General features: G+C 38.6%; 4 protein-coding genes across 4 annotated transcripts; 1 reads left to right on the top strand and 3 right to left on the bottom strand.

Moving 5' to 3' along the window:
* Positions 1-1,304: 1,304 nt before the first annotated feature.
* admp (anti-dorsalizing morphogenic protein) lies at positions 1,305-5,365 on the bottom strand. Its single transcript, XM_085142143.1, has 5 exons — positions 3,597-5,365; positions 3,369-3,505; positions 3,161-3,280; positions 2,873-3,062; positions 1,305-2,392 (listed from the first exon to the last, which is right to left on the bottom strand). The coding sequence occupies exons 1-5, from the start codon at positions 3,886-3,888 to the stop codon at positions 1,971-1,973; spliced, it is 1,161 nt and encodes a 386-aa protein (XP_084998269.1). The 5' UTR covers positions 3,889-5,365; the 3' UTR covers positions 1,305-1,970.
* Positions 5,366-5,496: 131 nt separating this feature from the next.
* Positions 5,497-10,813, bottom strand: pnhd (pinhead). Its single transcript, XM_085142133.1, has 7 exons — positions 10,002-10,813; positions 9,579-9,674; positions 9,231-9,370; positions 8,432-8,708; positions 7,776-7,957; positions 6,811-6,869; positions 5,497-5,805 (listed from the first exon to the last, which is right to left on the bottom strand). Exons 1-7 carry the CDS (start codon positions 10,051-10,053, stop codon positions 5,655-5,657), a joined length of 957 nt encoding a protein of 318 aa, XP_084998259.1. The 5' UTR covers positions 10,054-10,813; the 3' UTR covers positions 5,497-5,654.
* A 1,735-nt stretch (positions 10,814-12,548) lies between these two features.
* Positions 12,549-18,756, top strand: LOC146497453 (serine/threonine-protein kinase NIM1-like). Its single transcript, XM_085142129.1, has 4 exons — positions 12,549-12,975; positions 13,146-13,421; positions 14,258-14,526; positions 14,708-18,756. The coding sequence occupies exons 1-4, from the start codon at positions 12,906-12,908 to the stop codon at positions 15,461-15,463; spliced, it is 1,371 nt and encodes a 456-aa protein (XP_084998255.1). The 5' UTR covers positions 12,549-12,905; the 3' UTR covers positions 15,464-18,756.
* A 1,343-nt stretch (positions 18,757-20,099) lies between these two features.
* On the bottom strand, positions 20,100-22,374 carry ccl25a (chemokine (C-C motif) ligand 25a). Its single transcript, XM_085142141.1, has 5 exons — positions 22,243-22,374; positions 21,574-21,659; positions 21,243-21,360; positions 20,806-20,911; positions 20,100-20,718 (listed from the first exon to the last, which is right to left on the bottom strand). Exons 2-5 carry the CDS (start codon positions 21,635-21,637, stop codon positions 20,689-20,691), a joined length of 318 nt encoding a protein of 105 aa, XP_084998267.1. The 5' UTR covers positions 21,638-21,659; positions 22,243-22,374; the 3' UTR covers positions 20,100-20,688.
* Between the last annotated feature and the right edge of the window lie 4,317 nt (positions 22,375-26,691).

The raw sequence follows: 26,691 nt of genomic DNA, 5'->3' as shown, positions 1-26,691 counted from the left end.
CTTCCTAACACTTTGACTTTAGCTTGTGTTGCGTTTTATACGAGGTCACAGAGAGCTGTGCCATCTTACAGCTGAACACATACCTTACTGTACAGATGGGGCATCTTTAAAGGACTCTCTATTTATAGTCCAGCAATGCTCCTATTTCCTGAGCATCTTTTTCTCCAGCAGCAGAAGGCTCTGGTAGTTTTGTCTATCTGTCCAAAGGCATGCACGTTAGCTTAACTGGTGATACTAAATTAGCACTGGGTGTGGATGCAAGGTAGCTAAAGCAGAATAACGTGTGGTGTGAAAAAACTTACTGTGGCTTTTAGTGGAAACTGTTTTGAGTGGTCAGTAAGCCTTAAAAAAAGCACCATATAATTGTCGATCCTTTCTGTTTGCCTTTGTTTCTCGCTCTAAGGATTTATATTCCTGGATTGATTCTTGCTGTATTCTATGGAGAGAGAGTTAACAAGATAAATCCGAGGGCTCAAAGCAATGAGAGGAACATCTAAGCTAGTGAAGAATAACTGGGTGGCAAGAGGAATTTATTCAAATCAACTGTTAATTTACTGACATTACCAAACAAAAGTCAAGGACACTGCGACTCATGAGAATTATTGTTTTGCAGAGGAAAATGGTTTAACTGTAAATGTGTGAATACTTTTTAAAATCATCATATAACAACATACAACATTGTGCTGTTACATCACATTTAATAAACTATTAATTTGTTTAGTCATATTATATTACCACTGCATTGTGTTCTATGTTTGCTGTTTAACTAAGATTTACTTTCACCCTTAAAAACTTAATCTTAACCATAACCAGTATAGTTATTAGAACCATTGTAAATATATAATTGATTCCAAAACAACAAACCAAACAACAGGGACTGTGATAAACATTATAACCTTCCCAATAAGGGCTTTTATTACAAGGTTGTGGAGAAGTATGGTTAAATGTATGTTTATCTTTTAGATTCACAAGGAAATTGAAACTACAAGTTACTCTTAAATACATACTCTTATTTTAGGAATGTCTTTTCTTAAGATGATGGTTTGTAGGAGGATGGCCTTTTGCTACTACACTATAAACACTCATGATTGTGCTCACTGGACCCAAAGGGAAACCCCTTTGGACATCAGTGCCCTCTAGAGGTGAAAAGGAAGATGTCCAGTGGGCTAGTGGAAGCCTCTTGTTTATAAAGTTGGGGTTCAAACAGCCTGAATATACTCAGTGCAGATGAATGACATAAGATAAGATGCCTTCACTGTCATTACATACAGTGATACAGTAATATTGCAAGTGGTGTAATAGTGACATAAAAAAATGTATTACATGCATCCATGTATACATCATAATGCAACCGTAGCATGAACTATTTAGAGATACTGAATTCTGATGAGCCTGATGTAGCACAACATTAGAGATTACTTTTCTCAAAAGGAGGACCCACAGAAATACGTCTGAAAGGCAAAAGATGAGCTTTAATACAGATTTTTGAAAACATGGAAAACATGGGGGGCATTGTAATCATAGCAGGTCTACAAGTTAACTTTATACTTTACAAAAAGATTAAAAGCCTGTTTTGTTTTTCATATTTCGTTTGTTAGATTTTTTGTTTTTTGGTGGTTGGGTCTCAAAAGAATTGTGAAGCTTTGTAAAGCCTCACAAATGATGCAACAAACTGATGCAAGGGCCAATAAACAAGACTTTCATTTACAATATTTATTCAAATATATCCCAACACAAAACATAAAAAATACAGATTTACAAATTTATTTAACATTCCTTTGATTATTTAATATCATTTCAATTACTTTCATATATTATAATTTATCATTATTCACATATACTACAGTGTCACATGTAGGACTGGGCACATAATAGTTGCAGTCAAAGTTTCCAGGGTCAGCTCACCAAGCTCTATTTACAATGTTTACAGTTTTTAATCTTCGCAGCCCGATACCAGTGACTAGTTAATGTTAGTGGCACCCACAGCTTCCAGCCACCATGTCATTATACTGTTTTAAAACCACATTCTCATCATCATCAAAGAAGAGCAAGTTGATGGAAAAGAGCTTGTCTGGCACACAGCACGGCATCTCAATGCCTTTCACCAGCTTCAAGGCATTGATGATGGACTGGACAGTGGCGTGGTTGGTTGGTTTCATGGTCTGACCCAGAGGAAAGGGGCAGGAGCCTTTGCAATAGTAAGCGTTGTAACCCTTTGGTGATACGATCCAGCCCGACCAGCCGATCTCCTCGAAGTCTACATTTAGGGGAAACCGCTGGCAGTGCGTGGCTGCACCGTCTGCATCGTGGCCCAGAGATCGAGCGCTACGGGAAGGTGGACCGGACATGGGAGTCTGGGGCAGGTTGGAAGTTTCTGCTGTATCATCTGAATCTGGAGAAAGAAATCCACCGTTTTAAAAATGTAATTTTTGAACTGTTATGAAGTACATTCCAAAAATAGAAGAGGAAGCAGTGACACACAAGCAGAAGTAGAAGTTTGAATGTAGAGTGCAAAGAAATATAACATCTAAAGCCCTTAAGTGGGACACACAAAACACTGGGAGCTTCATTTTTCATCAAGTTGTTGAATTGTAAGCATACTCCCAGTCACAGGCCAGTTGTAGGTGAGTGTTTCCTTCATAAGCATGCTAAATAATGGTTGCACATGTGGATGGAAATATATTCAGCACTGACCTCAGTGGACATTTAGTTCAGTCTTCCATTAAAACTAAAACTAAGGCTGTTGTGCTTATGAATATAGAGACTGGAGGCTGGTTTCCCTTTAATCATTGTAAATTTTATCCACACGGCTACTAACTTCACTTAATATTAATATCACTGGGAGTAACTGACATTAAAGTAGAAATCTCACCTTTGCTCTCAAGAGGATTAGAGTAGCGGCCATCATCAGTAAAGAGAACCAGCATGGGCTGTTTGCTGTGATGGTGATGGCGCCCTGAGGCAAAGCGGACAAGTTTTTTATCCATTTGGCTCCCTCCCAGTGTCCGAACCACCACTTGAAGTCCCAAGTTGGTGCTCTCATCAACCATCCAGGAGCGCACCTTCAGGAAGAAGGTCATAAGTTTATTTCAGCACTCTACACTGTCCAGTGTAGCTCAAAGCAGATCTTTGTGGGCTTTAAAGAGGCGGTGATACTTACTGCGTGTGTGATTGTGAAGACTTCCCAACCAGAGGAGTGCACTGGGATAAGTCGAGAGGAAAGCAGCTTCTTCTGCGTAAAATTGGTTTTGCTGGAGTCAAACAGCTGATAAACACTGACCTGAAAGAGCCAAATTAATGTAGATAGAATTAGAAACAGCCATTCAGCCACTCGGGTTTAAATACTGGTCTAGAGCTGGTCTACATACCTGGCTGAAGTGATGTCTGTTGAACGTCAAGGGTGCCTGAGGTCTCAGCTTATAAAGATGGAGCTCTGCAGCGAGAATCTTCTCTGTTCTTGCGACCATTGACAAATTGAAGCTGAACTCCACCTGATCACTGTACACTGCAAAAGAAATGAGAGGATTAGGGCTCAAATCAGAGTGTCTTCCAAAGCAGCCATCCTGGCACGCATGCGGGGACACATCAGATCTTACATTTATCAAAGAAGCTGCGCACGGTATTCCCCTCCAGAAGATGCGGATCCTTGGTCACACCGTCCACGTCGGCTACCGCGTTGTACAAATCAAGCATGTACTGAGGGGGCTGTTTGTGTCCATGAATCACAGGGGGGTCGTCCATCCCGAAAACCTCCAAAAGTCTCTTTATAGCAGCTGAGCGGGCTTCCTCGGACTCTGTCGCGGGAGTGAACGAGTTCTCCGGGTAGTGGAGCGACACGGCAGCCGCCGTGCACAGCAGTGCGGCGAAGCTGATGACAAACTTCAGCATATTTGCGGCCTGAGTAAATTCCCGGTGAGCCAAGTCTTCGATCTGCGAGCTGCGTGGAGTGACAGTGGGATCCGTGAAGGCCGACTTTTATATCAAATGCCCCCGTTTCCTCTCCAGTACCGCCAGGCCCTCAGTAAACAGCAGTAAAGATGCAAATGTAAATCAGCAATGAGCGAATGTAAACGCAGACTAATGGGGGCGTTAAAAGGTGTGAACTTTCCATTCAGCCTGCGTCTGGCAATAAAGGCTCGAATAAACTACCCTCAGCCTACGAAAAGTTTAAATTCTCACTGAAAATACAGTATATGTTTGAATATGTGGTATAATGCATATTTAATAACTAGCAGCCTGGATGATTTTATTAGAGGCAAAAAATCTAAACTTGAAGGTGGAATACCTCGGAGGTGATGTCTTGAGGATATGCACTCACAGTGGGGGGGTTAACTGCGCCTAAATGAATCAATTAATTTGGAATAGCTGGCGCATTGTGTTAGGTGAAAAAACCATTAGGTTGACAAAAAGGCAAGTGTCGTCGGGAACACTCTGTGAGATTTACATACGCGCTGGTTCAGCTGGATGATCGCCACATTTGCGGTTTATGTTTTGGAAAAAGCGCCACAGTATTTTTCTGGGCCAATCAGACCAATCGAAATCATTTTTATTGCACAAATGAGTTATTGTCTGCAACATGACTATGACTGTTATTTGTTCTTGAGCTCTCACTCCTCACTGCGAGGCAAGTGGAACGGATTCTGCAGGTTTCTTCCTCATTAAGTCGAATAAATAAAATCAATTCAGTTCATTTTTCTGATTTTATATTCAGGAGTAATCAACATCATCTTGTTCCACAAAGAAATATTATTTACATATTTCAACTGTAGATGGATTTAGGTCTAAATTATGCGTTAAACATATTATTTCAGAGTTTCTAGGAAACCATTTGCTCCCATTGATCTTTATGCACGATTAACCGCAAAACGCAAACTGAGGCCAAAAAGAGAAATTTCTTTCCCTCGCTTTAATAAACACGTAAAAGATCAAAGTTTTTCTGCATGACACCTTGCAGGCAGGTCATAAAACGTTTCTTTAGATGACAAAGTGGAGTGTTCACATGTTGGTATTAAAACAAAGCGCTACTTGCACGTGTTTTTTCAAAGGGACATTTGCAAAGTTGTTTTTCTTTTTTTTTTTGCGCCTTTTTTCCAGGCTTCACCAAAGCTTCTTATTGGAAAATAAAAAAAAAAGTTTTATGATGCATCTGGAGAGGAACACAGACCCAAGTATCTTTATATTACATCATGACATTATTAGAATTAGAATTTGTTCTTCACGATATTTCAGATTTAACTGACTCACAATCATCTCAAAGACTATAGCACAATTATACATTTTTTTCTTAGCTTACATACTTTTTTATACAAATTCTACTAAATATACATGAATTAAAAAGAGGATCACACACTAATTTTTTCAGATTAGATCGTGGATCTTAGACTTAAATCTTTAACTTTTTCCCATCATGTTTCTTTTGCATTCTCAGTATTTCTACAATGCTCTAAGCACAAGTCCTCGTTTATTGTTGTATTAAATTTATTTACAAATTTAGCATCTTACATATATTACATATGATACAATAATAAAAATTCACTTTAATATTCACTATTCCATGGGGTCATCAATGGGCTACAGTAAATATGGGGCCCAACTGTGGCAACCTCTTAAAGTCTTTCAAGTTTGTTTGTTTTTTCCAGCAGAGGGGCCTGTGATTAGTTTCGACAATGGCAGGAAGTGATGGACAGGATTGTACGAATCTGCCCATACTGGTTCACAAAGCTGTGGCTCTCATATCCCTGAGGAACACAGGAACTGGACTGTCTCTCGGACCACAAGTGGCAGATTTCTGGATCGGATGGACTCCTGTAACAAAAACATAGAAAAAGACAAAAAGATTAAATCACAGCATTTCATTTATCTCTCAAAACATATATTTTTTTATAGAAAAATGTACAGAAATAGAACTAAATATAATTTCTGTATCTAGTTTACCATTATTGCCAGTCTGACAATATGTACAAGTATTTCGTCTCACACATGTTGTACCATTCTGTACAGTACAGTAAGAAAGTTACAATAGGATAATTGTGGATCTTGTTATGTCTATATATGCACAATGTCTTTCCCCTTCATGGAAGAAGAAAGAAGAAAAATATTTGACAAATTTGCCTAAAATTTGTTTCTAAGTAAAAATTAGATTGTTATTTTTTGGGCAAATAACAAACTGAAACCCAGTTTTTAAAATTTACAATTTGAGCTGGCACACTTGAGTTTGTTAAGAAGAAATTGGTAAGCTGAATTGTCTGCTCAGGAAGGCAAGTTAATAACTGTAAGTCGGCACCTTAATCAAAAAATAATAATGTGCTAAATTTTCCTCCCTTTTTTTGTAAAACAGTAAACTAGAAAATTAATTATTATTATAGATAATAAATTATTATAGAAAATAAATTATTACATGTTGTCAACAACATATGATTTTTGATTAAATTAAATTAGTGAAAATTAGTGAAAACATGAAAAATGCTGAAAAATTCTTAACTTAGCCATAAACCTTGCATTGGGTGACGGCTGAATAAATCTCTTAAATGCTGCACCTCTTTAGCATAATAAATTCTATCTATCGTTTACCTTGCAAAGTGTAGGGTAAATTTAGATGGTGGATTTTGTATTATTTTGATATGGTTAAGATAAAGCAGTAACACTGGTTGTCTGCAAACATCTCAAAATAAAGTAGAAGGTGTAAAAAGAACATTTGGTGTAGGAATTAACCCAACAGTCAACATGCTGAGAGCAGAAGGCGTCAGAGCTCACAAGTAATTGTTATGAGGTGTGCATTCGGCAGTGTGGAGCAGCTGTGTTCACACATACCTGAGAAGGCATCGGTTTCCTGTAGTGCAGCTTCCCAAACATCTGCCCACATCTATTTCCTGAAGAAAATTAGCAACAGAGAGAAAGAGGAATCAGCTCACAGCTGCTCGCAAATATTTACCCAGTTGAGTTGGGGTCCAGCTGCTGCTTAGCATGTTTAGCACTGCTTTGATTCACCACCTGCAGAGGCCATTTGTGTTGGTGCTCCACTCGCACCTTTGGTTCATGGCAGACTACCCAAACCCAGTCTTCAACTTAAATCCTTACCGTCTATTATATAAATGTGATGTTAAAATCACAGATGCTGACTTACTTTGCAGTTGTACAGGTGGTGGAAAGCTTCTTTTTGTGAATTTGGTGTTTAATCTTTATTTGCTTCAGCATGGCATACAAATCTGTGTAATGGTGCTTTCAAAATTTTTTTTTTCTGATATCAGTAGGGCTGGGAATTAAATAAGTCGTTGTAAAGTGAAACGTTTTGTAAGTGCAAAGAAACAGTGAAGTGTTGTGGGAGTATTGACCTGGTTTCGCCTTCTTTACGCAGTTTAAAAGAAGTTAAAATTATGCCAGAGATTCCTGCTCTCCTACAACAATCAAAGCCTCAAGTCTGTGCTTGTGCATGAATACGCATGCAAGCCATGCTGATTTACTTCACACCCAGGATGCACGGAGCCAGCCAGTGTGTTGTTTTGATTAGGTCCTGTCTTCCACTTATCTGCGGTGAACAAAGATACTTAATTATTGTCTGGCACCTGGCTAGAGCCCCATTTCCTCTTGACCTCACTACAAAAGAGTGTGAAACTGCCATCAAGCGTGAATCCTTCTTGCAGTGTGAACTGTGGCAGGGGGGCTAATGAAAGAAGGAATTATGTTTATTGTGAAGGGCTGGGTTTGAAATTAAAATTGAAGGGTAGGGATTTTGTGGAAAATTACAGTTGTAGTAATAGCTTGTAGGTGACACTTACTTTGAGCTTCTCTTCTTTGACTCCCTCTGCATGGTGGACTGTTTCATAATAATACTCCACGTATCGAACCCTGTAACAGCTTTCCTTCAGCTCACAGGCTGCCACAATCTGTATGAGATCCACTTCATTAGGGGTTTCCACCAAGGCTGATTCAAACTTTGTGGGGACACAGGAGAATCCATCTGTGAATGATTGATAATAAAAGTAACAGGATTATGATCTGTGATGGGAAGCAGAAATGATGTCGCCTGGTCCCTGAAGCAGAATTCTAATACTTTTTTTTGATAAGGTGCATAAAGGGGAAACATCTCTTCATCAACCGTGTGTGGGGCTTTTTTTTCAGACCTCTCTAACTCAAAATTACATAGGCAATGTCAATTAAACCGTAGCTATCAGGTTACCCATTAATATTATATGTGTGTTGAATCTATGTGCTTACTGATTAACTTCCTGACTCTTAGTATGCACTAAATAGAAAAATACTTTTGCCCTACAAAGTGGGACAAAAGGTAAACTGACTGTTTCCAAATCAGTCATTTGGAATTTTACTGGCGGCTTCATGCTCGCTTAAACACGTCTTCCTCGTGTTTTTTTGTCTGTTGTTGTTTTAGGCATGTAATCCCCCCACCACCACCACCACCACCACACACACACACCTGGGGATCCTTTCGACTGGGAACATCCTCCCACGTCAATGACTGTCTCATACGGTGTTTCAGAGAAGTATGTCCTCAGTCCGGGAACTCGGATGCACTGGGCCAGCTTGATCTCACAGTGACAGTCCTCGATGACCGCCACTTCTCGATGTCCCTCGAACAGAAGAAGCCGATCCACTCGCATCCCAGTCGGCTCACACACCTGAGTCACGCCGCATGAAGGCAGGTGGTTCAGCGGACCTGCGCTCTGTGAAGCAGCGGGTCCACGTGTCCTCGTCTTTATTGAGCCATGGGGAGATTATTGTTTGAATCAGACCGGTAGAAACATGTTCCCATGTACTCACCTGCGCGTTTATTGTAGTTTCAGACTTATGAGAGAATGAGGGAGAACTTTATAACAATGTGACACTATTATGTATATTTAAGGGCTTAGTGAAAAATTAGCAAGCGCTTAATTCATCATTTATATAGCATTACTCCTCCTTAGTATCGCATTTATAAATATAGATATATTATGACTGTGATGATGATTACGATTCTAACTAGCAGTGACGTAGTAACAGTGATAGCTGTACATGGTGTAACAGTAACAGATGTTATACTAAGTAGCAGTAATGATATATAAATGATGAATTAAGCACTTGCTAATACCTTGCTAATGCTAGTGTCACATTATAAATTATATAAATGATAAGTTTGTGCAAAGTAACCCCACAGATGTTAGGCTAATGAACAAAGCAGCACTTTTCCCCATATTGTTATTGCAGCTATTCTTATGATAATGCAAGCTTTCACTTACTTTTTTGCTCTTGAGGAAGTCCAGCATTGAAGAATATTTTGAGTATTGCTGCTTCCCTGCTTCATACGATGGTGTTGTTGGGGCCCCACAATGTGATCTGCACATTCCTACATCTACACTGATGTGACTTCCTAAAATATCTGACGAAAGAAAAATGAGGCCAATTTAAAGACAGACAGCACACAATGTTCATCCTTTTAACTGCAGAAGTCTAAACTCATCATTTAGCTTCAAGGCCTGCTTTAGCCTGTTTTAACACATCAGAGGAAACCTTGCTTTAAGTTTCTATAGAGGGTACAGTGGAAAGATGTGGGATTTTGAAACATGTGGAGGAATGTGTTTCCTTGCCTTGTCCAATGTACACAAAGTGGCTCTGCCTCTTGCAGCACACTCTTTGTGTAAACAGGTTCCTGTGGTCAACGTGTTTGCTCAGCACTCCCATCACTGGAAAACACAAGAAGCAGCACACAACATTTCCCCTGGTGATTCAACATGGAACTGCATTTCAGTTACAGATGAGCTGTACAGGATTCGGTTTTCTTCCAAGTCTTTTATTCATGAAAAAGATCATTCTATGGAGAAAACTTTAACAAAAAATATTACTTTTAATCTTTAAACCCATCCTTCATCTCAGCATCACACCTTCAGCTACTTACATTTAAAAGGCGATCATTTGTGTATCTGAGCGAATTTGTGTCAGTTGAGTCAGTGATTACCTTCTGCTCTACACATCACAGCTGCAGTGGAAAAGAAAATGCAAACAACACTTACAGGTCAAGTGGAGGACGCACAGAAAGAGTAAGAAAGGTTGCTGTATATCCATGGCTTTAGTCCAAATCTACTCCTCAGTTGCCAGATCCTGAGTGTCCTTCTGCCCTCCTCAGATATTTATAAGGGATTGAGCTTTAGCCCCAAATGTCACCTAAAATCCTCAAAGAGGGGCGGTGTCAAAAAAAGTGAGAGCTAATCAAATTTCCATGCTTCTCCAGCCAGAAGCCAACTTCAAAGGAAATCTCTACAGCTTTTCTGTTCCTGCTGTAAGGACACACTGGCTCGAGTGTGTCGACCGGGCCTCAGCTCAGGCTAATGAAGTGCTTAAGTATCCCTGAGTCATTAAAGTGTCGCTCATTCAAAGGCATTAATCATCTTTTATCTCAGGGGGAAGGTGTTTAGCACCTCTGACTTAAAACAAAATCTGTCCCAAACACATAAACACAATCAGCATGGGGGCTTGAGCCTCACCTTTAGAAAACTCCAGCACCTTTGTGTTTATTCAACATGACACCAAATGGCCAAACCCCTCAGAACTGCCCTCTGCTTTTAATCTTCACTGAAAGTAGAGAGATTAAGTACTTACAAGATAAACTTGTAGAGATACAAGTTTATGTCAATATTACTTCTGATAAAAGTGGATCTGGGTGCTTTGCCAGGTCAATAAGGCCTTCTCTCTCCTCTTCAGATATCTTGGCTTTAGCGTTCAGCTGTTTGGTAATCTTGACATTTTGCTCATTTTTAATTAGTATCTCGATGAGGTGTTAATCCTTCTTTGATGTGTTGATGAGATCCCCTCATTTTCACCAGGATCAGCGGATCAACGTGAAGACCATCAGCGCTCAGACACCTTTAGTAAGGTGTCTGAGCTGAAACTGCCCTACAGCAGTTTCAGCTGTTGATTCCTTTCTTTAATTTACTACACATCTCTTTGAAATTCTCTTATAATCTTGGTAATGTTCCTATTAGTTACTTGATTTGATTATGTAGATCAAAGGGTGTGTTGCTTTGTTTTTGGTTTTCAAAATAAGTTTCTGGCTTGTATTAATGCAATCTGGTCACATAGGTTATCAAGTTTGGGTCACACATAAAGAAAATTATCGGAGATTGTTTATAAAAGTCACATCCTGGTCAGCCACAACAAACCAGATGAGTTAAGCACATGCAGGGCTGAAGGATGTGGAGGATGCACCAGGGGTAACCAGGTGGATGCTATCTATCAAAATAATATTCATATTATTGCCAGGACCAAAGATTTTCCAGCAGATCTTTGCTTTCCAACAAGATACTCAGGGTTGTCCACTTTACCTGTCTGTGGTTTTAATGTTATGGCCAATCGGTGCAAAATATAGTGCAGCTTTTTGGCATGCTGTCTGATCACAATGTCCAGTATTAGGATCCCACCCTTTTCTCCACAGATGGAGGTTACGTGAGCTTGTTTCTTATGTTTAAACTTGTAAACAGCCAAAATAAAATCAGTTCAAAGGTGACTGTGACAGTAGAAAAACCTCCAGATGTTATTGGTGAGAATGACTTTCAGTTTGCGTCCATTTAAGAGTCTTTCAAAGCATTGTGCGTGCCTCTTTTACTCACATTGTGAAGTTCTTTTGAATATAAAATACACAGGCCATTGGAATACTTACAAACCTTTGGAGTACTTGTTTTTAAATAGATCGTTTTATAATATTTGAAGAGGAAGCATAAACCATTTTTTTCTTTTCTTTCTTATAGTTTTTAAACTGCATTAGGTTCAAGTCTTGACATTGGCCCATTTGGATTACCATTAAAAAACCTTTCAATCACACAACTGTATTCAATTCATCTAATGTAATTTTAACCATATGCTGACAGATCACAAATTTCTTGTAACATCATCCTGATATTGTATCAGGAAATAGTCCCGTTGTAGTTAATTCACATTCCCAGACAGATCTCTTCTTTATTAGAAGAGTACAATACACGTGCTTGGATGATCACTGAGATTGTGATTGGATTATAGAGACTCACTTGTGACACGAACAAGCAGCTTATGCACGGTGACTGTCAGACGGTCCCCGTGTCCAGCCTGGGTAGCAGAGGTTGACGGGACTGACTGATAACACACATCAGTGTGTCGGCTGTCTGGCCAAGTGTCCGTCTGGTGTCATGGTCAATGTCTGGGTCACTGCTTTGCTCTGTAGCCCAGTAACAAGGCAAAGAAGGCACGCTCTCACTGTTTTTAGTTTTTAGCTGACTGTAGGTGAGGGTAGGATTGCATTTTTTATTTGCAATTCTATTGGAAAACAATGAGTATTTTGAGTTATCAGTGCTGTTGTTCGCAATTTGACAAGTATGATAATTGTTTAGGTAAAATGTTTAATTGGTAATATCAAAATGTGATCCGTGCTTGTCTTCAATAAAGGCTACAATCTGAGGAATGCATGTCCAGCTGAGCCAGCTGAAGATGCAGTAATCACCCTGCCCCAGCTGGCTGACCCCTAAGAATGACATACAGAGGTTAGTTCATGTCTAGAGTTTAAAGAAGCCTCCAAATCCTGTCTATTGTCTGTCTGCGTGGGAGGAGTCCAACACGCTGGGATTACATGGCGTTATGTTGTATTTCCGGATTATATGCGAGGAGAGACACACTGCAGCGTAGGGCGAGAGCTGGTGCAGTAGCAGCATCTGGACAAGCGGTTCATCATCTAAGAAACTTCTTCTCTGAGCATTTTTCCTGATGCCTGCAGATGATTTTCATTTCCTATCATACTGCTCGTATTTGTTCAGACAATCTTTTTCCTCCGGTTGCTGTTTTGTGGAAATTTATTTTCTTGTTAATTTATCAACTTTTAATTTTCTAAAATATTCAACAAGACAGAAAACAAAGAAACTTGGAGGACCATCTGTTGCCAGGCGAAAAGAATCATGTATTTAAACAACAAAAATAATGCAATAAACATAGAAAGGGGTAAAAAGAACATAAAAGGGAAAACATGTGAGTACAAAGATGGGTTTTTTTTGTTTGATTTGAACATTTTTAACTGCAGGATTGCATTTTATGTGTACATGTCAATTAGATCAAATCCAATACAGAAATAATCATTCAAAGTAACTCTTGTTGCATCTCACAGTGTGATAACAGCTGGATTCCCTTCTTCTTCTCAGGGGCTCACTTGAAGACAATTCCTCGCCAGGAAGAGGTTTTTACCGTGATGTCTCCAAATTTGGGCAAAAAGGCGGGGACAAAAGAGAATGAGACAGGGGATGAGGCGGCGATGCAGCACACGGCATTTGGAAAGGCCTTGTATGATCTGACCCATTCAGAAAAGGTGATGAATGACCTGATATGTGGACGTCGAGTAGGGCTTTACGAGCTCAGAGGGGAGATTGGGTCTGGCAACTTCTCCCAGGTTAGATTGGGAATTCATGACCTGACCAAAGGTGAGATTTTTGATGCTTTGTCTTTTGTTACCTTCATTATCACATCTTGGGTCATCAGGTAGGAAATGACTATAAGTTGTAAATTTAAAATCATTGTTATTATATCACATATTTACATCAGAAATAATCCAGTTGACATCAAGCTTTACTTCCTGTTGTTATCATAAATAATATTATGTTATTTAAAGCAGAAAACAGTGTGTGATCCATATTCATTGAAGATAAAATATACAATTAAAGTGCAGGTGTAATGTTGAATTGCTCACAAAAAGCTACGTCTGCCATTTATCTCATACATGAAGCAAACACGGGCAATAAACTGAGTTGTATTTGGCTATCAGCACTCAATACATAAATATGTGTTACACTGCATTTCCCAAAGGAAAGATGTACTACAAGTATGTGATAAAGATGTAAAATCAAGCTTTTCAGGCATTTTATAAGGGACGTCTTTCTTAAGTATCTCTGTTATTTATATATGCTGCAAAGTACACAGGGGCTTTTGTGCCAAATGACCTCATTCACCTGTTAGATGTAAGCTATCAGTTGAATGCACAGACATCACTTCAGTCAGTCTGGGTCACTGCAGATGTCAGAAGACAGCTAATCTCAGCCAGCCACTAATCCATATTGTTCTGTGCTTAGCAGTCAGTGTACGTGGTGTAATATGACAATGATGCTGAAACTCGTTTTTATAGCAGATTATGCAGAGATAAAGAAGATTGAATACAGTAAAAAGGTAGAAAAGAAACTGGAAAACGTTGTTTTCTGGTTTCCTCACTGTTTTTTTGGTTTTGTTTTTGTTTGTTTTTTTGCCTTTTTCTCTCATCTTACAGAAAGAGTTGCTGTAAAAGTCCTGGATAAGGCGCGTTTGGACAAACGCTCGCAGGGTCTTTTTGCCTCTGAAATCTCTTGCATGGAGAAGCTGGCCCACCCCAACATAGTACGCCTGTATGAGGTGGTGGAAACATTCAAAAGGCTCTACCTGGTGATGGAGTATGCCAGCGGAGGAGAGCTGTTCTCCCGCATCAGCACCAGGGGGCGCCTGTCAGACCTGGAGAGCAAGCTTGTCTTTTCACAGGTCCTGTCTGCAGTCAGATATATGGTAAGTTTAGAGAAACGTTCAGCTGATCATTGCTAAGGTTACGTTTTGCTAGAAAATAAAACAAGTGACACTTAAAAACTTTCATAAGTTTGTATTAAAGTTCTCATATCTTAAAAAAAGTACTACTGTCAGTTATTAAATTGTAAAATAACTTTAACAGTCTTTCTTTCTCTTTTTCCAGCATGATAATAATATCGTCCACAGGGACCTGAAGGCTGAGAATATCTTTTACACCAGCACATACTGCATTAAAGTGGGTGATTTTGGTTTTAGTACATCCTGCTGCCTCAGCAATGTCCTCTACACATCCTGTGGTTCTCCGCCTTATGCAGCCCCTGAGCTGTTTAAAGAGAAAGGCTACATTGGTCAGTACGTAGATATCTGGGCAATGGGTATTTTGCTTTACTTTATGGTGACTGCCACAATGCCATTTAAAGGCAGTAACACAGGCAGGCTTAAGTGCTGCATCCTGGAGGGCTCTTATACAATCCCCTCTTATGTACCCCAGTCATGCCAGGATATTATCAAGGGCCTCTTGAGGCAACTTCCACTGGATCGCCTAACTATGACACAGATCATGGAGAGTGACTGGATGAGAGGCATTGAATACCCTCAGGCCTATGCACCTTGTAGATCTACCCCCTTTCATCTGGCTGAACCCAACTACATCCTGACGTCAGATGATCTAAATTTAAAAGCAATGCTGGAGGATCTTGGCATCACCAAAGTTCATCTTCTCAACAACAACCTAAACTTGCAGAGCCCCATTACTGGTGCATATCGGATTTTGCTACATCGAATTCAGAAGAGGAGGTCTGTGGAAGCTGTGGGTTACATTCAGACATGCACCAGAGAGTCTCAGAACAGACTCAGATGGAGAGCAGGTTCAGATGGCTTGCTAAACAAGCGCTACTCTGTGGTCTGTGTCATCATGTAGTTTTTGTTTCTTAAAGAAATTAAAGAGTACAGCACCAGCTTTGGGAAACTTGGCTTAGTTTCCTGAAGAACAACCATGAGATGAGAAGAGGGGTACAATTACTAGGAGCCTATAGCTCAGCAATAAAGACCTGCAGACCAGTGAATGTGGCACCATAAATGTCTTTATTTTACATACTTTTTTATGTTATTTATGTTCTTTTATCTTTTTTGTTAGTGCTCATTCTATCTATCTATCTATCTATCTATCTATCTATCTATCTATCTATCTATCTATCTATCTATCTATCTATCTATCTATCTATCTATCTATCTGTTGTCATATGGAGCTGCTTAAGGGGTGAAATGGTTTCATTTTTGAGTTGTTTTTGGATAGGACGTTATTGTAAATGCCAGTGTACACACCGACACACTCTGTGACCATACTTGGCACTCTTTTGTAGCTTTAACGAAGTGAGCATTTAAGCCAAATGAGCCTGACAGAAATATTATGAGGGCTGACAATGACCCAGGTTCATCCATCGGTAATGTAACAGGAATGTGGAAGTATCAAAACCCATAAATACATGTTCATTTTTAAAGGAGCAAAGTCTTGATTGGTTTTAACAATACGTGCATGTTTCCGTGTTTTGTTTCACAAGATCATAATACTCCATATATCTGAATTTTAAATATGATTTTAATCTGTTTGTAGGGTTTTCATTCATCTTTTCCTGAAGCTTAGATTCTTTGTTTTATTAACTCTTGGACTTTGAAAAAAAATGAATTCCATGTTTATTCATTCATCAAATAAAATTACAAAGCAAAAAGCAAAATTACCTTGCTGACACAGTAATGTGTAGCTTGCCCAACAATGTTTATTTTTAAAGTAGACACAGAGATTTATATCTAAAATTAGAGTTCTCTCAATTGCAATTTTTCTGTCCAATTTTAGTTTTTTTTTAAGTCTTTTCTCCTGACACCGATTTTTGCAGATTTCCATTTTCTTTCTAAAAGCCATAACTGACCATTTTTAATGCAAAATATTATTTTAATAACATTATAACTTTCCTAAAACTGTATTAAGTTAGGGGATCTCTTCTCAATTAAAAAAACAACAACTTAAGTGCTCTGCTACTGGAAGTTTGTGTGCTGTGTCACCTTTACCTGACTAATTGTACCTTACAAAACATAAGCAGTTGCAAAAGATTTTTGTAAAACGAATGTAGGTTACTGACATCCTTTATGACAGGACATCCACCCTCTTCTCTGTTTTGTCTTTTGTCCACTTTCCAGTTAGTGCTTTGACGCTTTGCTCATACCTAGGTTGCTAGATCTGTATTCTGGCCAGCTCTAGCTTTAGCTATTAGCTTTTTAAAAATGTCCATGTTTAGCTGTGTGAGGGTGATTTAAGCGTCTGATTAGGTTTGATGCTAAACCATATACTTGCACAGTTGTGTGCATGTTATGCTAGCATGAAATACACCAGCTCATAAGCAGACTTACGGTAAGTCAGTCACCATTCTGGGCTGAGAATGCTGGGAAATTGATGGATTGCAGTTCCTGGGCAGCGCATTGGTGCAGCATGACTGAAAATTATTGACTTAGGCCAGCGGTGGGAAATTTTCCCAAGGGCCCATATGAAGCACCAATAAACTGAAGTCAGTTCAGATCAATATTAATTTTATTTTTTTATAAACCACTACTGGTAAGGGTAGATCTTACAATTTAGTAATGAAATTGTGAAATAGCATAGTAAAATACCAACATTTCTTCACTATTTAATCAACATTACCAAAACCAACTGTGAACAAATGGCCATGTTTTCTTTTGCAAAATTTTAAAAACTTTCTGTAGACTGTTACTGCACATAGTTTAGGTTTTTCATTTTTTCTTCTTCACTAAGAGACATCTGGTCTATTTTGGGCTTGAACAAATAGATTAAAGTCGCCTTGGATCACCCAGAGAGGTGATCATTACAGAGAGAGGCTTTGTATTTGGATTTGTTGAACTTTATCACTGAAATTGTTTGTTCGTATATAAAGGTAGATCAAAAGTTTATTTCAGTCACTTTATCATGGATCTGCTTCAAAAGTTTTCCCTGTCAGATTTGGACAGACAGTGGTTGTAACACATGTTGTAAAACAAGTTTGTCCCATTTCAGGCCGAGCCTATCAAAACTTACAAATCACTCCTTCTTGTAGTCCCTTTCACTGAGTGCATTGATGCCAGCTCATGCATGATCTTAAAGTCGGTCATTATCCAACATATAAAGATGTGCTGTGTCGTGAACATTGCAGCTCTGATCCAGAGCCAAGGAGAAAAAGTCCCACAATATCCTCGATCTGTTTTATTTATTTATTTATGCATTTATTTTGGTTGTCTATGAAACACTCTGGTTGTTTTAAATTCTTTTTTTCTTGGGCCATTTTAGTGCTGCAGAGTCCACCAAACTTTCTTTGATAAACAAGTTCTCCTTTTTCTCCACAAAATAAGCACAGCAAGTTTACTTTCAAGTTCAGTAAATAAATATGTAAAAGTCCATGTATTCTTAAAAACTCTGCATTTTGCCTCAGTCTTTCTTTTTTTTAATGTGAACCGACATCTCTCAGAAATAGCACGCTCACTTTCATAAATAAAAGGTACAAAGTTGTGTTGTGATTTCCTTCCTTCGGGCCATTCTTTGATGGGAAATCTACCAAAGAGTGTTTGGTGGTTGAAACTGCACGTTTGTCCAGTCATTAAAGTTCTGTTACATATTTGTGTCACATATTAGACAAATATTTTTCATTCACTGCTTTCACTGGTCAGAGTGAAAGTAAGTAGCTGTGTTGACAAGCCTGGGAGTTTGATTAAAGTCTTAAATTATGACAGTAATAAATATAATGTCAATTTCAAATAACTTTTCCATGTGTAATCTTTTGCAACTTCTTTCATCTAGGTACTTGATTTGTTTCCCTTTTTTTTTACATTTTCATAATAACCATGATTTATATGCATCACTCATGTCTCTGGCACCAAATCTGTTTCACTTTGCAATTTTTGGAAACAAAATGAACCAAATGATGAATGGGATTTACACATTTATGTTCCCGTTGTATTTTAATGACTTCACAAATAGATAAGTGCCGCTTACCAGCAGCAGTTAAAAAGCGAAGATGAACAGGGGGAAAAAAAGTCAAGTTTTTTTTAAACATAAATTCCTCTGCTTCTCTAATATGTGTTCAAACACCACTTTTCCTGTAATGCATCACTTTTGTTTCAGTGTAGGGTGATTTTCCACATGTTTTGATTTCATGTTTTTCCCCGTCCCCCCCTCTTAAACAAAGATGCTAAAATTTCTGCTCAGGCTGCCAACCAGCCAGCTCTTTCTGCCTCAGCATGCACATTCATCAGCATTACTGTTGTATAAACACGAAGGAACAAAGCCTCAGCAACGAAAACCTTTTTAAGTTGCAACCCAATTCTCTGACCTCCGATGGTGGTACAACTACTAATCATACTCGATGCAATTTTGGATGTCCATCAATATTCTTTATGCCACTGATGTCTCAGTAATTATTTTGTATTTGTCAGACTATCCATCACTTTTGCCTTTCAGCTAAGTTGGCAACCTTTTCAAACAAATATTTTGACAGCATGCAAGGAAGATTCGTTTTTTAAAATCTCAATTGCCCTGTGCTAAAAAGATTTGTTCTTTTTTTTTAGCAATACCAATTTTAGCAATACCAATCATTCTCACTTCTTTCTCACGTGCACATTAGCTGTCGGCAGTGTTCGTATTAATTCTTTAATCAACAAACACAAGAAAATTAGTACATGAGCCATACTTTACCAACTTGCTTCATCTTGTTGCATGCAAGAAAAAAAAGGTCTCTGCAGAGCAGCATTGTGTGAAAGCACCTACATTACTCACAGCGAGATTTTATCACTTGCAAGTCTCAGCAGTAGCACAGATCAATGAATGTGCCCAGCACTGTCAAATCAGATCATACTGCTGTTAATCATCATTCACAGATACTTCATTGAAGATTTGCCTGTGCCTGATTTCTTTCTCAAGAATTTCCTTTTTGTCTCCCTCCTTGTGTCAGAGGATTTAAATCTTGATATTACAGTCGCTTATTTTGTTATTATTAAACTGAAGAATTTGTGCATTTTGTGCAATTTGAAGCTCCACTAAAAGCTAAGGAAGGAAAAATAGAGAATGCAGCAATTTTATTTGTTGGAGGTGGACAAAGACTATCAGAGCATGCAATGGCAAACCATGTGCATCCATCACTCTAACACAAACTTCAATAGTAAACTCTGTACTGCAGTCTTCTTTGTATTATTGAAGTAGTAGTTAAACGTCAAGGTCTTTTATGATTGGGGCTGTTTACTAAAACTGATGTTTAGGACTGCGCACCCAGGATTAGAAATGTTTTATTTGAATTAAGTAAGGGAGGAGCATTAAAACAGCCTCATGAAATCTCTTGAAGAGACCGCACATGTAGACATAAATACTGGCACGGATGGTACGCAGTATGAAAATAATATGATAATATGCATTTACCAAAGGTTTTTAAGTCCAACTTGTTTATTTACTCAGACTTAAATTCATCCCATTCTGCATATACTGTGATTAACTGTGTGACAGCAAGAAAACATCAAAACCTCTGTGACCATGATACAAAAAGTTATGTTTATTTGAGTACATATACTGTAGTAAAACGTGCAAACTAAATACATGAAAATATATGAAAAGATTAACATTTAAAACATGGACAAAATTATGACTATTTTATTTTTGCTGATTTCAAAAAGTAATTAAAGACTTGTGTTTGAAAGACATCTGGACACATTACATAAGAGCAGGCTATTCTAAATAGTACAACATTTACACTCAATGACAATTTAGATTATTAAGCAGCTTGTTGAATATCTCATGTCTTAAAAGGCAAGAAACAGTAGCGAATATTTTCAGTGAATTCATTGAAATATTTCCAGCCATGCATTGATATTAATTCTTCTGTGGCCATTTAGCTCGAAGAGTCCAACCCAAAAAGAGCAAAGTGAAACTTTAAGCGTTTGACCCTTATATTTGCACAGAGTGAAAGCAAAAGTAATGCTACAAGATTTCTTGGCAGGCTTCCACAACTGCCTCCCGTAAGACACCATAAAAACCACCATAAAACCACACGTTGCTCGTTTATAAGATAGCAGATGGCAGAAAGATGAACGGGGGCCAATGTTAGCTGGCAGCTGCCCTCAGCCTCTCCGTGAATGTCGTCGACGTCGCTGTTAAGAACAGAGACAACAGTGTGAACATCGGTTTTTCAAATGCGCAAGCAAATCCTCAGGCCGCAAAATGGTTTTAGTGATTACCATATCACTGAGCTTCTCTGGTCTCTCGTCAATTTTTTTCATCAGGTCCTTTACCCACGTTTCTTTTGGGTCTGTGCAGAGGATACGGCCCCTCCTCATGGTGAAGCTGAAAGATAATTGGCACAGGTGAGGATTATTTTTGGCATGCAAATAAAACAGACATGGTTTAAAGAAAAAATCACTGCGAGTTCAGAGAGGTTGCTGTGCTAAAGTGCTAAAATGGAAGTTTTGTATGTACGTTCACTTTCCACTTAGATTTTTGCTAGTTTCATTGTAATTATCATTATTATTATATAACAATGAAGGGGGTATTTGTCAAAGGAACCCCTTAAAGACATCATGTCATAGGTGCTACAGTACAGACGCAACCAGAAAAGCATTTTTGTGACTGTTTATTTAACAATAATAACGTCACTATTTGTTGTACATCCACTTACATTACAGCTGGGATGTTGCAGCCTCCATCTGTCTTCTGATGTCTGTACTTCACTGCGTGTTTTTGAGCACCGGGGCTCATTGATCTCACATACTTTAGACAGCAGTTATCATAGGACACTGAAAACATAAAATCACCATTTAACAACATGATCAAATTTGCACAACAAAGATATGTTGTTTAAGACAAGTACGCAGTGAAGCAACATCTACCCACGCACACGCTTCAGCAATAAAACAGCCTCCTTTATCTCTGCTGTGTCTTCATGCCTCTTTATTGCATGCTGCATATATGACACTGTTTTCAGATTTCTTTCTTTAAAATTGCTGTACCTTGTGCCAATGCCAGACAGACGCAGGAAAGGATCAGCAGGAAGAACAGAGTGTTGAACCGCATGGCGAGGTCTGTTGTGGCAGCGCTGAAAAAAAGAAAAGGTTTATAAATATAAGAAATAGGTTTTAAGTTTTTCCCTGCAATCAACATTATAGGCCTTATCACTCTGTGGTTATGGTGCCTCAACCCCTCCCATGCGTTCATGATTTACATCTCAAACCTTGAACCTTGAACAAATATTGTACATTAAATGGACTTGTTGTATCATTAATCTTTTAAGCTCAGCAAATCTACCCGGTAAAGAAATGTTACCCTATTTGCAAAAGTAGGTCTACTTAGCTTTGGCCATTAGACTGAATTAATATGCATCCAATGCCCAGATGTGTTAAGGAAACAAGATTCAGAACAAATAAACATCAAATCAGTTTCTATTTGAATCTATTTTATTATCTATTTCAATGATCTTATAGCAAAATGTGTTATAAGATCATTACTTTCATTTAAGTACTCTTACAAATACTGCAAAACTTACTGAAACTAATCCGATGCAATAATAATATTACTATAGTAATAAAATTAAATGACAATAAATAAACCTATAATTAGTAAAGCATCCATGTGAAAACCGAGCGCAATGTCTGTTTGTAAAAACGAATATGATAACTCACCTCCCGTTCTCCAGGTGTAGACTGAAGCTCTAACGTTGTGTCTATCAACTTGTGCAGGCACAGCACTCTTATAAAGACACTCAGGGGCAGTATCATATTTCCATAACCTTTGTACCAAGACTTTTTTTTAACTCTTGTTTGATGAATGCCTTTAAGGCGTCAGCCTCAGGTTTCTTGATTGGCATTGCAATTTTATGTTTTGCTGATTTTATCAAAAAAAAAAAAGTAAAAACACTTGAATGAACTCGCACTGATAGAAACTTGACTTTTTGCATTTTCGTGCAAAGGCACGTGTCTGAGAGGGATCAAGCTGGTCAGGTAAAATGCACGCTGATTAAAAAGACAAGATTGGGCCAATATAACGATAAAAGGTGAAACAAAGAGTGACATGTCCCCTAATACTGATCAAACAAAGACAGCAGTTAGTTTCCAGTAACTAGATGGATCCCAGTTTATTTCTCATGTTGTTGACATGCCCTACTTTGGTGCCTTTAAAAAAGTTCACGCATTAGATCATATAATTTTTCAGTCAATCAGTCATTACCAGCAAAAAAAAATCCAAGTTAGAGCACGCTTAAATGAATGTTACCACAATAAATGCAAATGTTTGTGCTTATTCTCTTTAAAAAATCCTATTTGTTTCACTTAGTTTCATTTCATATCTTTCACGTGGTTGTCAGTGCCACACCTGCCTCAGTTGCATTCAAACACACTGCTGGCGTGTGAAGGCGGAAGTTAAACAAATGTTTAGTGTCCATATTATGCTTTATTTATCTGAAATATACATCTCTAACTATACCATTTACTCCTATGTTGCTCGAGGCTTTGTAATTGGAGTGTGGCATACTGTACTCTAAAGGTTTTGTGACCTTGCACTGACAGTTACATATTGAGAAATACTGTTGAATGGCTGCTGAATGAAGGTGTTAAGTGAACTCTTACTTGCGTAACTTGTTCTCAATTCTTGTCCAAAAAGTTGTGCTGGGGAAATCCTTGTACTTAACAGTATTTAATGACATTAACAGAATAACAGACTTGAACATGGGAACTTTTTTGATAAACTTTAGGTGAATATCTACAACAATGATCCCTGGGCTTGGGCTCCAATACTAATCTGTGGCTGTTGACAGTTACATGGGTAACATCTTTTTTTTTTTTTTTTTTTTTTTTTCCGCCTGTCCCATTTGGTTCTTTAGCCATCAGAATTGTTGTCTGAAGACCAACAAGGATACCCAATGGATTTATTTTGCCAAATGGATCATCATGGCATTGCCGTATTGGTCCATTTGATCGACCTTTGTTTTTATTATTTATTTTATTTTCAGTTGTTACAGACGGGACAGACATGAGTGAGGGATAGGAAAGGGAGAAAGAAAGAGGAAGGAAAAGAAAAACAGAAGGGGAGAGGGACAGTGAGAAAGGGGGGAAGAAAAAATATCTCCGGGATCACCTGTTGAGAGAAAAAGAATAGAAAACAAGCAAAAAAAACAAAACAAAGCAACATATTATACACAACACCATCGCATTAATCTAGCTAAGTGTAAACAGCAGTAAATACTAAATATTGAATGTTGTTGTGCAGCACGCAGGACAGACAGCGCACAATGTGCTTTGAAGTAGCAGCCAAGAAAGGTGTGATTTAAGTCTACGAACAGTGAACACCCATGTGCACACCTGTGTGGATCGGCGCGCTTGTATTCAAATGGTTTCCCCATGTAATGGTCTGCAAGAGGATGTAGAGAGCCATAGCCCCGTCCCCCAGGGCATGAAGCAGGCATGGAGGAGATCCAGGCCCCAGACATCCAGAGGCCCCAGAGTGCAAGAGCCCAAGGAGGACCACCGGAGGGGCATCCGTGCCACCTTCATGGGAAGGGCTGAGGATCCCCAGACGAGGGGTCACCCAGTAGCCACCGGGCAGAAGCTAGAGGGGGCTGCACCGGCGTGCCCGCCGGCTCCGCCGGCAGCCAGCTGTGCCAGAGTGAACCGAGCCGCAGGCACAGAGGCTGGAGGCCGGAGGGCCCCCCGCGCCCCGGAAGAGGCCTGACCGAGCAGCAGGCGCCAGGCCCCGCCAAGTAGCCACCGGGAGTGAGCTGGCACATGACCTGAGCGCCCAGCTCCGTTACATGGGTAACATCTAAACTGTGAATCTTGACTGATGCTGAGATATACGGGTGGTAAGGTTGAAATTTGGTCTTGACAACATGAAGACATGGACCCAACCTGCTAACTAAAAATTCATGATAGTAAAATTAGAAAAAGACTGAACTAGTAGGGCTTGTCTGGAAGGGTTGCCGTGAGAAAATCTATTCTCTCTTAAAAGAACAACTTAGGTTGACAAAGTTACACCTAAGCAAACCATAAAACATCTGGAATAATTAGACAGATAACACAAAGAGGAAATGTGTGGCTATAATGCACAGCATCACATTCGGAGAAAACCAGACACAGCGCAAACATCTCATTCCAACTGTCAAGCACGGTGGTAGAGGTTGGAGCTTGTCACAGGATCTCCAACATCTTGCGGTGACTGAGTTGACCATGAACTCATCTTTATATCAAAGTATTCTATAATCAATGTGAGGTCATCTGGCACGGTCAAAGGTTGGTCATGCGACAGGATGATCCTAAGCACAACTGCAAATCTACAACAGAATGGCTAAAAAAAGAAATAAATCAAGGTGTTGCAATGGCCCAGTCAAAGCCCAGACCTCAACCTGTTTGAAATGTAGTGGTGGTAGGAGAGAGAGAGCTGTGCATAAATGAATCCCTGCAAACCTCAATGAACTGAAGCAACACTGTAAGGAAGTGTGGGCCAAAATTCCCCTACAACCATAAGAGATCGATGAATCTTACAGAAAACAGTTACTTCAATCTATTGCTGCCCAAATAATCAATCGTGGGTTTTACTTAGTTTTTCCTATACACACTGCTTCTGATTTATTTTGATTTTGTTTCTGCTAAATAAATAATGGCACCGTGTAACATGTTGTGTTGTGTCATCTAAGGTTTTTTTTAAATCATGAACTGATACATAAAACTTTAGAACTGAATGAAGGCGTACTTTCTTTTTACCACTCTCAAATTTGGTAGATATTAAAATGATTATCAGATTATCAGTTATAACCCTAAAAAAATATGGTTATTATATATTATACAACATACAGACAGCACAGGCAGTTGACCTAAACTCACACACATTAGTATAAAAACACAAGCATACAAGCAAAACTGACATTTTTTAATATAAGCACAGCACTGCTTATAGTATACCATATATATCATATTTTACATTTATTTTATTGATAAAATCCTATTTGTAGATATTTTTAAAAACCCACTATTGCCATCAAAAGAAAACAACAAAATCTACAAGTTGGCCACCACATGCAAGAGAAAATTAAATAGGTATAATTAAGTAATGAGGTTAAATAAACAAAGTATCCTACTCTCCACTGAGCAGGAGCAGACTATGACCACACAGCCATTACGGTGCAAAGGGCTTCTGCACTGGAGCATAAGTGCTCTTGCATAATTGCTGATTGTATCAAACTGCAAAATCAGAGCAGTGGCTGCCACAGCCATAACAGCCAAATATCCAACTAACAAGACATTTCTGTTTATGTCAAAATAAATAACCCTTTAAACAGCAAAATAAGGATTTTGTTGAATATTAAAATTCCAAAACAGAAAACCATTCCCATTTCTTGAGTCTTTTCTTTCTTTGGAAACTGGCAATTGTGTAACTTGATAAGATCTTTCTGACACGCTAACAGCAGATTTACTACATACAAACATAAGATTTTCCTTTAGATCTTTTGATAAATTCATCTTAAAGCCTCATTTGACTGAATCACTCTCAAACACTGTAATCTTTTCATCTGATAACATAAATCTTCACACCCCCACCTATATTTTAAGAGCACACAGTAAATGTATGGTGTTTTTCTATAGAAAAAGAAACATTTTGATGTCTATCACAGAATAAAGACGAAAGGTTTGTTGTTGTTCATTTACTCTTAAATATGTGGAAATTCCCTGCAGGTGTTACGCAAAGTTTTATCGGACCATAAAGACTTTATACCAGCATAGTTCACAAGGCCTTCCGGAAATATGAGAACTCCATTTTGACCCTTGGAACTTAACAAAAAGGGGACATAAAAAAGAGACAACAAGTCTTTGTATTTTAAAGTCATAAGTGCAGGTTTATATAACATTAATGTTGTCCAACCTTACATGATAATAATAATTGCCTTTTAGGCTCAGATATATTGACTTCAGAACCAATATTAGTCTGATATGTGCGGTGTAGGGGATACATGTTAGCGCAACATTAAACGCTTGTTTACATTCTTCAGTATTCTCAGAAAACCTGACTTTAATGTGGGAAACTTGAGCTGTAAGAGTACATCAGGATGTACATGCATCTTCCCTACAGTCATATTAAGTTCT

This window comes from Neolamprologus multifasciatus, chromosome 18, assembly GCF_963576455.1.
Source record: "Neolamprologus multifasciatus chromosome 18, fNeoMul1.2, whole genome shotgun sequence".
Lineage (NCBI taxonomy): Eukaryota > Metazoa > Chordata > Actinopteri > Cichliformes > Cichlidae > Neolamprologus > Neolamprologus multifasciatus.
The sequence above is the reverse complement of the archived record's forward strand: the minus strand, read 5'-3'. Positions and strand labels throughout refer to the sequence as shown.